Source organism: Cyprinus carpio, chromosome B4 (assembly GCF_018340385.1).
Source record: "Cyprinus carpio isolate SPL01 chromosome B4, ASM1834038v1, whole genome shotgun sequence".
Classification (NCBI taxonomy): domain Eukaryota; kingdom Metazoa; phylum Chordata; class Actinopteri; order Cypriniformes; family Cyprinidae; genus Cyprinus; species Cyprinus carpio.
In genome coordinates, this window is record NC_056600.1 from 21878555 (window position 1) to 21892678 (window position 14124).

Sequence of the window (14124 nt, forward strand, 5' to 3'; positions counted from 1 at the left end):
AACTTCTGCATCTGATTGTGCAGGTGATTCACTGGAACTCTCCGAAGAAACTGCGTGTAAAGAACAAACACGTGGAGTTCTTCAGGAATCTCTATCTGACATTCCTGGAGTATGATGGGAATCTGCTGAGGAGAGAGCTCTTTGGCTGTCCCAGCGAAACAGACCACAACTCAGAGAATGTGAGTTTCACCTCACTGTGTTGCCAACTACTACTTTTATTGTTGCAAAGGCCTGCAATGATTCCTTTGTTCAGGCAGCATGATGGAATAACACTTGCTTTCATAATATCCTTGCAGCTCCAAAAGACCCTGTCTGAGCTGGATGAAGATGACCCATGTTATGAGTTTCGTCGGGAGCGCTTTACAGTCCACCGCACACATGTCTATTTCCTGCACTATGAGTACGAACCAGCCTTAGATAACACTGATGTGACACTGGTGGCCCAGCTGTCTATGGACAGGTAAGAAAACATACTTGCATTCACTTTCTATAAAGACACCAACAGAGCACAAATCACCTCACCAACAGATATACATGATGCTAAAAAGAGGCTCAAAAAGAGAATTTTTGGGTTCACTTATACAAGTTAAGCTCAATCGACAGCTTGTGGCATAATGTTGATTAACAAAAAGTAATTTCAATTTGTGTACTGCTAAAGTACTAAAAAAACAGTAACTCTTTGGTATAGGGATCAATTCTTACTATTAACTTGCTTATTAGCATGCCTATTATTAACATATTGGCTGATTATTACTTATAAAGCACATATTCTGCATGACCATATTCTATATCGCTAATTCTACCCAACACTTGAATTTAAAGCTGCAGTCTGTAAGTTTTGCCTCTTTGTCGCAATCTCTGTTTGAAAACCTGCAATTGCAGCTGTTTGCGGAATTATCTTCCTTGCGTGGGTTGTGCATTGTGCAAGTATGTGTGGCACCACAACGGTGTGAATCCTATGCTTAGTAATCACAGATTCTAGCCTACGTCTTGGAATATGTGACCCAAATAAGAATTTTCAAGTCTGCCACGTTTGTTCTGACCAACTGAGGAAAAAAGCCTTACAATAAATTGCGCTACCAATGGTGATTTAATCTTAAGATCGGTTAGCTCATATCACATCAAACCATTCAAATTATTGTTATTATTATACTTTATTCTCAAATAATTAATGTTAACAACATAAGCATTGCCTATAGTGTGTATTAGAGTGTAGATTTCAATTTCTGTTGTCTAATCTCTAATTGTCATACCATTCGAAGACATTCTTTTAACCCAAAAAGCAAATTATGCTCCCTTCAAACTGGTCATCTTTAAAATACAAATCTTGTGTAATCCCAGGCTTTCAGTAATCAGAAGTGCATTTAAAACTGGAATGTAATTCAATGTTTCATAAACATATAGTCCTTTCTGGATTACAATCCGCCATCACATGCACATGCAATAACCTAGTAGCCGGGACAACCTCTTTATGTTTACAGACATGACGTAATGACATGGCAGCATGCTCGAATTTCCCATGAAAACCTACCAGTACCACTAAAATTAGAAAACATTATTATAAGCTAACCATTGTGAATTGGGCTAAAGTAAGGCGATAGTTTTGAATACTGGCTGGTGATTGGTACTTGCTCAACTATTGATTTCGGTAATTTTTTACCAAAAAAAGTTACGGACTGCAGTTTTAACAACTACCTTACTAACAATTCATAAACAGCGGATTAGGTGTTTATTGAGGCAAAATTCATAGTTAATGGTTTGTTAATAGCGAGAATTGGACCTTAAAGGGGTCATTGGATGCGACATGCACTTTTACAAGTTGTTGGAACTGAAATGCGTGTTGGCAGTGTGTGTACACAACCACCCTATAATGATAAAGATCCGTCCAGTTTTCTCGATTGCTAACACACAATTCTTGAAACAATTCACCATTTTCTCACAACAATAAACACTATCTTAAAACTACATACCAACTTGTGCAAACTTCCAGGTCAAAATCAAATAGTTTAGTCAAAAACATGTTCTCTTTTGTCAGACTCAAACTTTGGCCTCAGATGATACACAAACCTTCCAAATACACACACTACTTCACTGCCTAGAGAACACTAGTGACTTATAACAAGTCATATAAAAAAAGTATATAAAAAAAATTAAACTTATTCAAAGTTACCCCCTGTTTACACTGCAAACGTCTGTGGCGCATTATGGCTCAGACTAGATTTTGTTCGGTCCTCCACACGGTGCTCACACCAGAAGTGTTTCAGTATATTGGAGGTAAGAAGCGCCTGTACTGACAGTGAGGAAGATTGAGAACATGCGAGCAAGATTTGCAGACATGCATTTAATCATAAAGGTTAATCAAAAGCGTTTTTTGTGTGTGTGTTCTTATAATGTTTTTGTGATTGATTTTTATTTTTTCCGTTTCCGTTTATTTTGTTTTTTTTACTCTTATAAATCTTATATTTTTAATCTATGTGCCTTGTCCTTTTTGAATTTGTCCTTGTAAAAAGGATTTGCGGTGTCATATAACAATGTGTGTTTTTCAGCTTTGAGGATGAACCCTTTCATCATCTATTTCTTGCTTCTTTACTAGTATATAGTGATGTGAAATATGATCAGGAGTCTGCACAGGTTGTTTATTTTGAAATTGACAGGATTTTTTTTCAACTTTTTTTTGTATTTGCTGTTAAAAACAAACTAGGCGCCTATCTTTAGCGAAGTGGTGCAGAAAGCCAGCTCTGAAACGTGCCATGGCACAGCTGGTGTAAAACAAGCATGGACTAGAGTGGCCTTGATCAGCTCCGGTTTTTGTATTTGCTGTAGCTACCTCCGGACGTGTTGGTAAAACAAGCATGGACTAGAGTGGCCTTGATCAGCTCCGGTGGCCACGCCGCCCATAACACGTTGCAGACGTGTGCAGTGTACATCAGGGGTTAGAAGTTTTGCAAGTAAAATCAGTCAATATTATTTTGTGATCTAAACATTTTTAGAGTATTTTTTTGTCTGTGGGGCTGCCATCTGGATAGCCCCCTTGTAGGGTCTTCTTGGGCTATTTCCCGATCAGTGTCCTGTAACACAAAACAATAGTACAATAAAATGCATATTGTGCTTTTTTGGTTGTCAGGCTCAATTTTAAAACATGTATGAAGCTCACTGATGGAGACATCCAAGCAGTCATTAACTTGACTGAATAATTCAAACAAACAAACTTTTATTTTTTATTTATTTTAAGATTAGTCATTGTATTTTCAAATTTGCACTTTCCACTTACTATAAAAGTAATTTGAAAGCAAATAACACAAAATTCACCATATTCATTCACCTGGTAATGTGCAATCAGATTGTTAGTGTTCTCTAATAGGAAGACAATCAAGCTGTGATCTGAGTACAAACAGAAATAGAAATTCATATTAATATTAAAACTAAAATAAAATGCATGACAGTAATGACAGTGAACAATGAACATTTAAATGCTAAAATAAGTAAACAGGATTTTCAGTTAACTTCAGTAGACTTTATTGTATGAATTCAGTATACACTGATTCTAATCAAAGTTAATCAGTCAAGAGCAGTGAGTGATTTTTTTTTTATTGTGTTGATTAACATTAATAAAATTGCATGGATTTAATGTACTTACACATTCAGTTTTCTGTTTACATTCACTTAGGACGTAAACAACTGTTTATGTAAACCTTGAGGGAATTCGATAGTTTAAGAGTAATTAGCCGCGAAGATCTTGGTTCACTATTCACGCTGTGTGACTTTGCTTATGTCCGTGTGCGTGTGGAAACGCTTATGTGGACAGCACTCGAGTAAAATAATTTGACAGTTATAACTGGAATGGCTATAAAACATCTGTCTATCTATATATACTCCCAGAACTACCGCTACAACGCTAACATATGATGTGTATGTCGCATATCATGCAGTATGTTGAACTGCCACTGTTAACTTTACAACGTCAACTGTAGCACGATTACGATCAAAGGCAGACTGTGGAGAAGTGGGTTTTTTTTTTTTTTTTTTTTTGTTCATGATCTAATACCGCACGGTAATTTCATGCGTTTGGGGTGTGTCAGATGGTGAAATATAACTACTGTGGAACATCCTGTTTTCGCACAGACCAAACGGTCTGCCATTCACTATTATTTAAAATTCATCTCATAAAAGTAACTGTACACTGTGTATTTTGGTCTCACAAAAGTTGTGACTCTGGTGTGCACGCTCATGTTTAAATGTTCATTCGATATCTAGTAAAATATATCATAAAGAAAAACTCTACTTATTTCACATAACAGCCACTTACCTTCACAGTGGATGAGCAGTCCTCTTCTGAGATCTGGTTTTCTAAAATGGCCACAACAAATTGCGCGTTTCAAAGTTAATCCAGTTCGTCTGCTTGGGTCCTAAAAAATTTTGTTAATTTGACTAAATTTTTGAGTATTGTTTATTGAATGTGCCCCCAATCTGCTTAAATGCATTTATATTCCCACGAATCATTTGTGATCCAGCGTCACCTACAGAAGAAGTGAGTGTAAGGTTCTTTTATAAATCTTTGTGAATTGCCTTTCCTAATAACATGCTAGTTAGCAAGTTCCACAGCTAAAGTAAACAGTCTCATTAGAACGGCCTGTCACCCCACGGAAGAGAGGGGTCAGCAGAGCTCATTAGCATTTAAAGGAACATGCACTAAAACGGCTTGCTGAAATCAGAGCTGATTTTGACAGGGTAAAAAGGGTGTTGTTTTACACTACCATTGAGAAATTTTAACCAAAGTATGTTATTGACTTTTCAATAAGAACCTAAAGAATCATATCAACTTGTGGAAAATGGGCATCCAATGACCCCTTTAAAATAAAGAGTGACCCAAAATACAACTGGACAGAGAAGCTTACCTGTGCATATGCATCTACTTTCCTTCAGACTTGTTCACTTGACAACACACAATAATTGTCACTTTGGTGCTCTTTAGACTAATTCACACTACATTGACAGACACGGACCAATGCTGACAATCACCAGATATTTGTATGTTATTTTTTAAACATTCCATGATCTGAGAAAAAAACCCAGTTTGAACATGTTCAGTAAGAGAAAAAACACTGACTAATGACAACAGTATTTTCTGAGACTGTTACCGTATCATTCCTTGAAAATCTCATAATGTGAACACTAATAATATTGTTATACACCAGCTCACTGTTGTGCTTTCAGTTCAACTTATTGAATATTCCTTGAGTGAGACTTCACCCGGGTCCTTAATGGCATTATGTTTTTCAATTGCATCGTAAATTCATAAACAATATTTCTGGAATGATTCTTAATAAAATTGGCAGTTACTTTAAATAAGTCTATATAGGGAGCCCTCACATGTGACTATTGCTGTGCCACAAAAAAAAAAAAAATTGTCTATGTAAAGTGCTTATTTATTTATTTTATTTTTGTGTGAAATTTTCTTTTGCATGTGAAAGAGTGTTTCACGTTAAGGGTTCTGTATTTTCTAACATGACTGATAATATAAAAATTGTTGATGTTTTAATTGGATGTTTTTGAAGATTTTAAAAGCTTTCAAAGGTCCTTAATGACAAATGTCCCTTTAGGGACTTCATGGATATGGCCCAAAATGGTTCATCTAATCATAAGTAACAGTAACAGTGGCTGTGTTAATGTTGTAAATGAACACTGACATTAGTTTGCTGCTAAATGAACCACACTGTATTCTACTTCTGATCATACTCTGTGGCATTCACACTTTGGGCTAAACTCATTTAAAATAAGCTTCTTTGTCATCTTTAATCACACTGATGACATTAACTGGCAAATTACTTCTGGAAATAAACCTGTTTCAAATGTATTGAGTCAAAGCTTCACAGCTTTTGTGATCAGTGTAATGAGTGTTGGCTGTTTAGTCAGGCATGTATGGGCTACTCCAGAATAACCCCAGATGACCTACACGTCAGTCAGTGCCAGTGGTAGAGGGTTATCGTCCTTGTCAACACTGTGGGATACAGTTCATTGTCATCTTTGAGGGCATAACCTCTTTGACAGCCAAGTTACAGCACTCAAGGGCAATAAGGTTGTCAGAGTAGATGCCACATCTAGTTTGACTTGAATGAAAGTGAGGCTCTGAGGGACAGAATTGCAGTCTTTTAGTATTTAGTATGTCAAATTGTTGTGTATACTTTTCCACAGTTTTGAGATAACCTGGAAATATAAGGGTATGATCAGGTCTGAAAAATCTGTAGTGATTTATATATATTGTTTAAGTTATGCTGAGTTCTGAAAAAAAAAAATTGACTACAAATTAATAAAAATATCAATGCTCTATAAAATTATTTATTGGTACACCGATTAACTTGCTGCACAAACTTGCTTATGCTGCATCATAATGAAACACACTCTAAAATATCAGAGAATTTACATTGTTAAATAAACGTAAAGTTATCAATAGTTGTTTTTTTACTATATAAACACCATAAGGTACACAGGAATGATATGCTGACAAATAAGATATATCCAGTATAAACTCCAAAACTGCTCACGTCAGCACCAGTGCTTTTGTCATTGAAGCAGAAGGATATAAACCAAATGTGTGTGGCTTCAGACCCTCTGAATAAAATTGTATATATTATATATTTTTGGTCAGTTACTGGAGTGTTTCTTTGTTCCAGACTTCAGATGCTAGAGGCCATCTGTAAACACTGGGAAGGGCCCATCAGTCTGGCCCTCTACCTCTCAGACGCTGAAGCCCAGCAGTTCCTGCGATACGCTCAGGGCTCTGAGGTCCTGATGAGCAGGAGCAACGTGGGATACCACATAGTCTATAAAGAAGGCCAGTTCTACCCTGTTAACCTGCTGCGTAATGTTGCTATGGGGCAGGTCAACACACCCTACATGTTTCTGTCAGATATTGACTTTTTGCCCATGTATGGACTCTATGAGTACCTCAGGTGAGAAAAACTAAATTTACAATGGTAAAACATTTTTGGTCAATTTTGGTTTCATCTCATAACAACCGATACCTATAATTTTCATTTCATAGGAATAAATTCTGGTACTGTCACTGCATTTGGTTTTCCTCACAATTAATCTCGCAGAATAATTCAACAAAACATGACAGTTCTCTTTTAAAAAGTTTTGTGCAAAAAAATAATTAGTATTGTGGGTCATTTTCAGGTTTCATTTTGTGAATGATTATTGTTCATTTTTTTTAATCATTTAGTGTTCGAAAATGTTACTTATTTCAACAAAATCATCTTTTTCCACTTAAGGCCCTGCATATATTGTCTACAATATTTTGTCTTTAAGGAAAATAGTCTAAAACAGTGTTCAACAACTGAGCTTGAAAATATCACAATGAAATACTAATAAAGAAAGGAGAATTTGATTAAATAATGTGCCTAAAAACATAAAAAAAAAAAAAAAAAAACATTTTGTCACTTTTTTAAATATGATGTGAGAAAAAAAAATTAAGGGGAGAAAATCATACACAGATCTGCAACTGAAAACAAACTCTGGAGTGCATGTTTGCTTCAAACAAAGTAAAGTAAGATACTAAGCGAATGCTATTGTATCTGATGAAAGCTGATTGCAAAACCCATTTTGCTTTGAATTTGGAAAAAATACAAGAGTGTCAACCCATTTACTGTATATTAAAGCATGTTTTTAATTTTTGATGCCAACAAAATGTTTCAACAATCCATTCCACGAGTATCCCATCTTTTTTCTGTCTCAGGAAATCGGTTGTTCAGCTTGATATGGGGAACACTAAAAAGGCTCTTGTGGTTCCGGCATTTGAAACTCTGCGTTATCGGCTGTCCTTTCCCAAATCAAAAGCAGAGCTCCTGTCACAGCTCGACATGGGCACTCTGTTCACATTCAGGTGATTAATCGAAGAAAAAAAAAACTGGAATTAATTCAAAAGTAATGGCAGATGACATTTCCTCTGATGTGACGTAATCTGAATAGTATTTATTTAGAAAATTCTTGACAGTTGTATTTATTTAAGTTAATATTGACTTAATAAAGTGAAGTAATTTGCTTGTCCACAGATATCATGTCTGGACAAAAGGTCACGCTCCAACAGACTTTGCCAAATGGAGAACTGCTACAACACCATACCGAGTTCAGTGGGAGGCTGACTTTGAGCCGTATGTTATGGTCAGAAGAGAAAGCCCAGAGTACGACCGCCGCTTTGTGGGGTTTGGGTGGAATAAAGTAGCTCACATCATGGAGCTGGATGCTCAGGTAACACTTACTTTCATTAAAGGAATAGTTCACCCCAAAATTACAATTTGCTCACCCTTAGGCAATCCAAGATGTAGATGAGTTTTACAAATTCAACCCCAATTTTTTTTTCTTAACATCAGTCAGTCAAGCATTGTATATAATAATCAAGTATTATTTAATGATAGAACTTTAGTAATTAGAATTAAAACCGTGAATTAATTCATATTAGTCATTTTAACTAAACTTAGGACTGGTGGTGCTGCTTTTTTGGTCATTCAGTGTTTCTGTAAAAAAATGACGAAAAACTAACAATAATACTGATAAGATAATAATAATAATAATAATAATACTTAGAATTCTACTAATAAGAACAATATAAAATGCACTAAGGATTAATAAGCTGCTGTAAATTCTGCATGGTTTACAAGACTCTCTCGCTTGCTCTCTTTGCGTGTGTGTGAGAGAAAGCGACGGCGAGTCATGTGCCTTCACACTAGAGTTTACGGTACGTCAAATACAGGTTCGCTGTGCATCCATTCAGATGAACTGAGAAATATAACAAATCGCTTGACAGAGAATGAAACTCTGAAGCGCTCAGTCATTGTGTTCGACGAGTAAAAATATATCTGTGCTAACTTTATACTTAGCCTCCAACTCACACACTGTCGAGTAGAATCTGAGAATTTTTTAGCCATTGGCTAATATTAGACATCAAGTCGCCCCGAATGAAGATTTAGTTGCATATGCTAGTGATTTACTTGCAATGTAGAGGGCTGAAATTTGGAGACATTTTGCATTACATTACTTGCTCACCAGTGGATCCTCTGCAGTGAAAGGGTGCCATCTGAATGTCCAAACAGGTGAAAGGACATCGCAACAATCCATAAGTAATCCACATGACTTCAGTTCATCAGTTAATGTCTTGTGAAATGAAAACCTGCATGTTTATAATAAATCCATCAAGGCATTTTAACTTCAAATCGTTGCTTGTCTAAAATATGATTCATCTATCCAATATATTGCTTTCTCTAGTAAAAAATTGTCTCATCTGAATCAGGAGAGAAATATGTAGAGATCAAGTACTGTTTAGAAGCAAAAACAGCCCAAAAGCTCAGCTCTAAACAAACATGTCAGTGCATTTTGACGTGAGAGCACAGAAGGGATTGACTTGGGTTAAAACACTTGATGATGGATTTTTTTCTTACAACCAATGCTTTTCCATTTACAAGATGTTAATGATAGATATGTTAACTGCTAAATTTGAGTCGTTTTTAACAGCTGTTGGAACTTTATGCAGAGAATCTATTGGTAAGCAAGTGATGTGATGATTAATTTCTCCAAATCATTTCCGATATAGAAACAAAATCTTGTTTTGCTTGAGGGTGAGCATATTTTCAAAATATTTTAATTTGTTCATCAACTGTTTCTTTAATGGACCTTTTTCACAGTTTGCAATGATGCATTTTGGCTGTTATTAGCATCATAAATGTAGCAAAGTTTTTTTTTATTGTATCTTTTTTTTTTTACATTTATAATACTATATTTTGTGATATAAACTTGCCATTAAATTACAGAAACTAGTTAATGCTGCTTTGTAAGTGTTTCTAATACTCTTAATACTGAGTAAATGATGGCAAAAAATATTTTTTTGTAAGTGTTTATGTGGGAGTTGAGATGGCAGTCAGAATTGAGTGGGAATTGAGAACTGTTCTTTTAAGTATATTGGTTAATAGTCATGATTCAGTCAGTCTTGAACTCATGAGTTATCAAATAAATATTTAATATCTTAAATCTGTTTTTGTTTAGTTGATGGTCTTATTTTCTGTGAATTGACTGATCTTTCAGCATGCTAAATGATGTTCATTGTGTTATTTTCAGGAGTATGAGTTTGTGGTTCTGCCCAACGCCTACATGATCCACATGCCCCATGCGCCCAGTTTTGACATCACCAAGTTCCGCTCGAACAAACAGTACCGTGCTTGTCTGAAGACACTGAAGGAGGAGTTTCAGCAGAATATGTCTCGGCGATACGGTTTCGCCGCGCTCAAATACATGACAGTGGATAACAACAGCTAGCTGAGCACATTGTTCAGCAAACCGCTAAAATAACTGCCATGAGCTGATGAAGTGCTGTTTGACAGCGCCTGTATGGATGTGTTCAGTGAAACTGAGATTGCAGGGTCATTAGGAGGCACGGCTCATGATCATCCATTCATTCAGGGATCCGATAAGACGTTTATCAGTGGTGTTTGTCAAAGGTGCCGAGAAATAAAATGCTGATTGGAAGTCATTGATGAACTTTTTTGAGAAGGCAAGCAGATCCCAAAAATAAGGTCTGTTGTTACTTATAAATGATGGACAACAACACTGATGCACTTCAGATTAAAGCCTTGAATCTGTCTGTCTTTCTGTCAACCTGTCTATCTTTCTGCCCTTCTAAGCATTTGCCCGCCTGTCTGTCAGTCTTTTTGTTTCTTTCTGCCTCTGTTTCTAAGCATCTGTCTATATTTCTGCTTGTTTATACTTTATATATCTCTGTTTATCTGTTTGTCTACCTAGATTACCCATTTATCAATCCTTTCTGTTTAGTTTTCTCCCTCTATCTCTGTTTCTGTTTCACTTTCTATTCATCCCCTAGAATCAGTTTATCTGTCTCTAACTCTGTCTAACAGTGTGTTTCGATGTCTATCTACAAGTATCTTTATATCTTCATCTATATCTGTCTATCTCTGTCTGTCTAACAAACTCTCTATCTAACAATCTGTCTAAATCTGCCTCTCTAGCTGTCTCTGTCTCATTCTGTTTGATGTCTGTATCAGTCTATCTAACAAACTTTCTGTATCTCTATCTGTAACCTTCTGTCTAACAGACTGTCTAACCATCTATCTAAATCTCTCTTCCTGTTTTTCTGCCTATATCTGTTTAAAGGGGTCATAGGATGCTCATTTTCCACAAGTTGATATGATTCTTTAGGGTCTTAATGAAAAGTCTGTAACATAGTTTGGTTAAAATTTCTCAATGGTAGTGTAAAAAACACTTTTTTTACCCGGTCAAAAACAGCTCTATTCAGAGCATGCAGTTTTGTAGCATTTTCCTTTAAATGTTAATGAGCTCTGCTGACCCCACCCCTCTCTTCCCAGCTACTTTCAGAGAGACTGTTTACTTTAGCCATATTCATCATGAAACTGGCTAATTAGCACATTATTAGGAAAGGCAATTTGCAGTTTTATTAAAAAAGCCTTAAACTCACTTCTTCTGTAGGTGAAGCTGGATGAAGATTGATTCGCACAAACAAAGACAGATTTATGTAGATCGGGGGCACATTCAATTCAAAAACAAACATAAATCACTGCATCTTCAGCGGCTCAGATGTTGGGAGTAAATGACGACTGCTATGTTCATTATTACATCGAACAACAGAACACCTCAATCGCTTAGGAGTCATTCTTGTCTACATCTGCTCCGGCAGTCAAACAATGGTGGACTGATGACAGCTCACTCAGGGCAGGTCTATAAGGTAAGACACCAGTCCAGTCTGTGCTGAAACACTACTGTCAATCAAATTATCGTGGGAGGGGCCTGTTTTTGTGACATCATAAAGACAAGCATCAGAGATCGGCTCAATTTGAGATTAAAGATCGGTAAAGATTTGAGCAGATTAAAAAAAACACTGAGTGGTTCTTTATCATTTTAGGGTAGTTGTGTACACACACCGCCAACACACATTTCAGTTCAAACAACTTGTAAAAGTGCATGTTCCCTTTAACATTGTTAAACTATCGATCTCTCTCTATCTCAAACACACTATATCCAAGCATCTGTCTATCTCTCTTCCATTTTGTTTGGCTTTACTTTAAGAATGTCTATATGTCTGCATCATTATCTAACAATCTGTCTCTTTCCTTCTAACAATCCATCTATATCTCAACAGTCTATCAAACAATCTGTCTATAATTCATTTTTTTGTAATGCCTTTATTATGATAAGACAAATCAGATCTGACAGGAAGCGAAGTGGGAAAGAGAGGGAGGTGGGATCGGGAGTCCTTGAGTTGGGATTTGAACTCGGGACGCCCGTAGCGCAATGGCACTGTATATCGGCACGCTACCCACAAGGCTTTATTTGTAACAGTCTGTCAGTTTATATCTCTGTCTTGCAAACTGTTGAACAATCTAACTATATCTATGTCTATCCTCTTGTATACTTCTTATATACTTGTATACTCAGTCTATCTTGCTCTCACTCTGTCTTTATGTGATCTGCCTGTCTAACAATCTGTTTGTCTTATATCAGATATTTGCTCCAACAGTTTACAACAATTTACTCTCTCTCTCTCTCTCTCTCTCTTTTTTTTTTTTTTTCTATCTATTTATGTTTTTTTTATGTGTGTTGACAGTTGTTGTGTGTGGTGAAGAAGTTGGATATGTGTTCATTCTCAGTGCAGATGTGAACAAATGTAATAAACAGGGATCTTCATTCATCGGACTGGCAATAATATGTAATGAGAGGCCAAAGTGAACACTTTATTGACACATAAGAGATGGTTATTTAAGTGTTACTGACTGTCATTCTCCATCAGAGGGCATCACACACCACACTAACAGACTTATGCACATAAATACAAGCTTAATTAACAGACTTATTGATTTTTTTTTAATTTTTTTTCATAATTTGTTAAAAATAGTGGAGATGATGCTGATGCAGTAGCAGAACGTGTCATGAGTGTGTTTTGTAGTTACTTTGTACGCTGACTATCAGCCAACAACATGTCTGACTCAGGCTCCTGTTGATATTTTGCCTTTTTTGCCACCCTGACAGCACACAAACTCAATGTTGCCGAGACATCTATGTATTAGTTCTCATATGCCATCCATCTCTAAAACGTTTCCTGTCTGATGTTATACTGACATTCAGCAGTTTATCACATTTATGATTGTTAATTTTTGTGAACCAGAAATTTGGAAGATGTTTGTACACAATATTTAGAACTTGATGCATTCTTCAACAGGCATCTCGGCAGTGTGTATCAATGAAGTGCTTTTAAAAGGCTATAGTCTGTGTTGTGTGCATTACAGTATTCCTGTGAGATCATCTTTATAAGCTGACCTCACCCACAGGATTGCTGCTTTATTTCATGTTATTTTATTGGTTGGAACGGACCATAGACCGTTCACGCTAATGTTCTATAGTGCCCCTTGTGGCAAAGCTGAGAACGCACTTGAACTTGCATTGCTTTACCAATTGCATTGTGATCATTTTTGGAAGAAGTGTTTGTTTACATACTTGCTTGGAGTAAGTTGTGGGCCTATTACAAGCAGATAAAAGAAAAAAAAAAAGATCTGTGAAAACAACGCAATGAATGCTATTCATATTCAGAGTTGCAGGTCCATTAGAACAGACCTGGGCTAGTTGTCAAATGTTTTTTTTTTTTTTTTTTTATGTTAGTGACTATTTCTCAGGGTGGGTTTATTTTTTTATGTCAGTTTCTGTATATAAATAAACCATACAGTCTTGAGAAAGCTATTGAGATATTTTTACCAGTACTGTCCTGGAAATAAAAACAGTTCAAATTCAATACAGGGGCATGTTGTCACACTGTATGAAGTAATATGAGAGGCTGATAAATGCACATATACACACAAAAACTATTTAAAAAACTACAAATATCAGTGTACTTTTGATTTTACTTGTTCAACCTGTATTACAAAATTACAGTATTCCCTGTGACAACTAGCCCCAGTCTCCTGTATTAACTACGTGAGAAGTAAAACCAGCAGATGAAGTTAATAATGGACAACATTTATGTGTGACTTTTCTGAAGTAAAATCTTCTGAAGGATACTATGTTCCAACCATCCAGTTTGTTTTGCATTTAGTTGGAAACCGTCCATGTCAC

General features: G+C 36.1%; 1 protein-coding gene across 2 annotated transcripts in view; it reads left to right on the plus strand.

The window, feature by feature from the left end:
- Positions 1–11676, plus strand: part of LOC109070477 (LARGE xylosyl- and glucuronyltransferase 1) — a 34695-nt gene extending 23019 nt beyond the window's left edge. The window contains exons 10-16 of one of the 2 annotated variants that reach the window (XR_006154558.1): positions 24–179; positions 297–460; positions 6672–6950; positions 7736–7882; positions 8052–8247; positions 10108–10562; positions 11491–11658. Coding sequence is in view for 1 of the 2 variants with exons in the window: in XM_042722381.1 (XP_042578315.1) it covers positions 24–179; positions 297–460; positions 6672–6950; positions 7736–7882; positions 8052–8247; positions 10108–10305 (1140 nt within the window). In the remaining variant the exon portion in view is untranslated. Of the gene's footprint in view, positions 1–23; positions 180–296; positions 461–6671; positions 6951–7735; positions 7883–8051; positions 8248–10107 lie in introns of both variants that reach the window. The other variant, XM_042722381.1, reaches the window with a different exon arrangement.
- The last annotated feature ends 2448 nt before the right edge of the window (positions 11677–14124 follow it).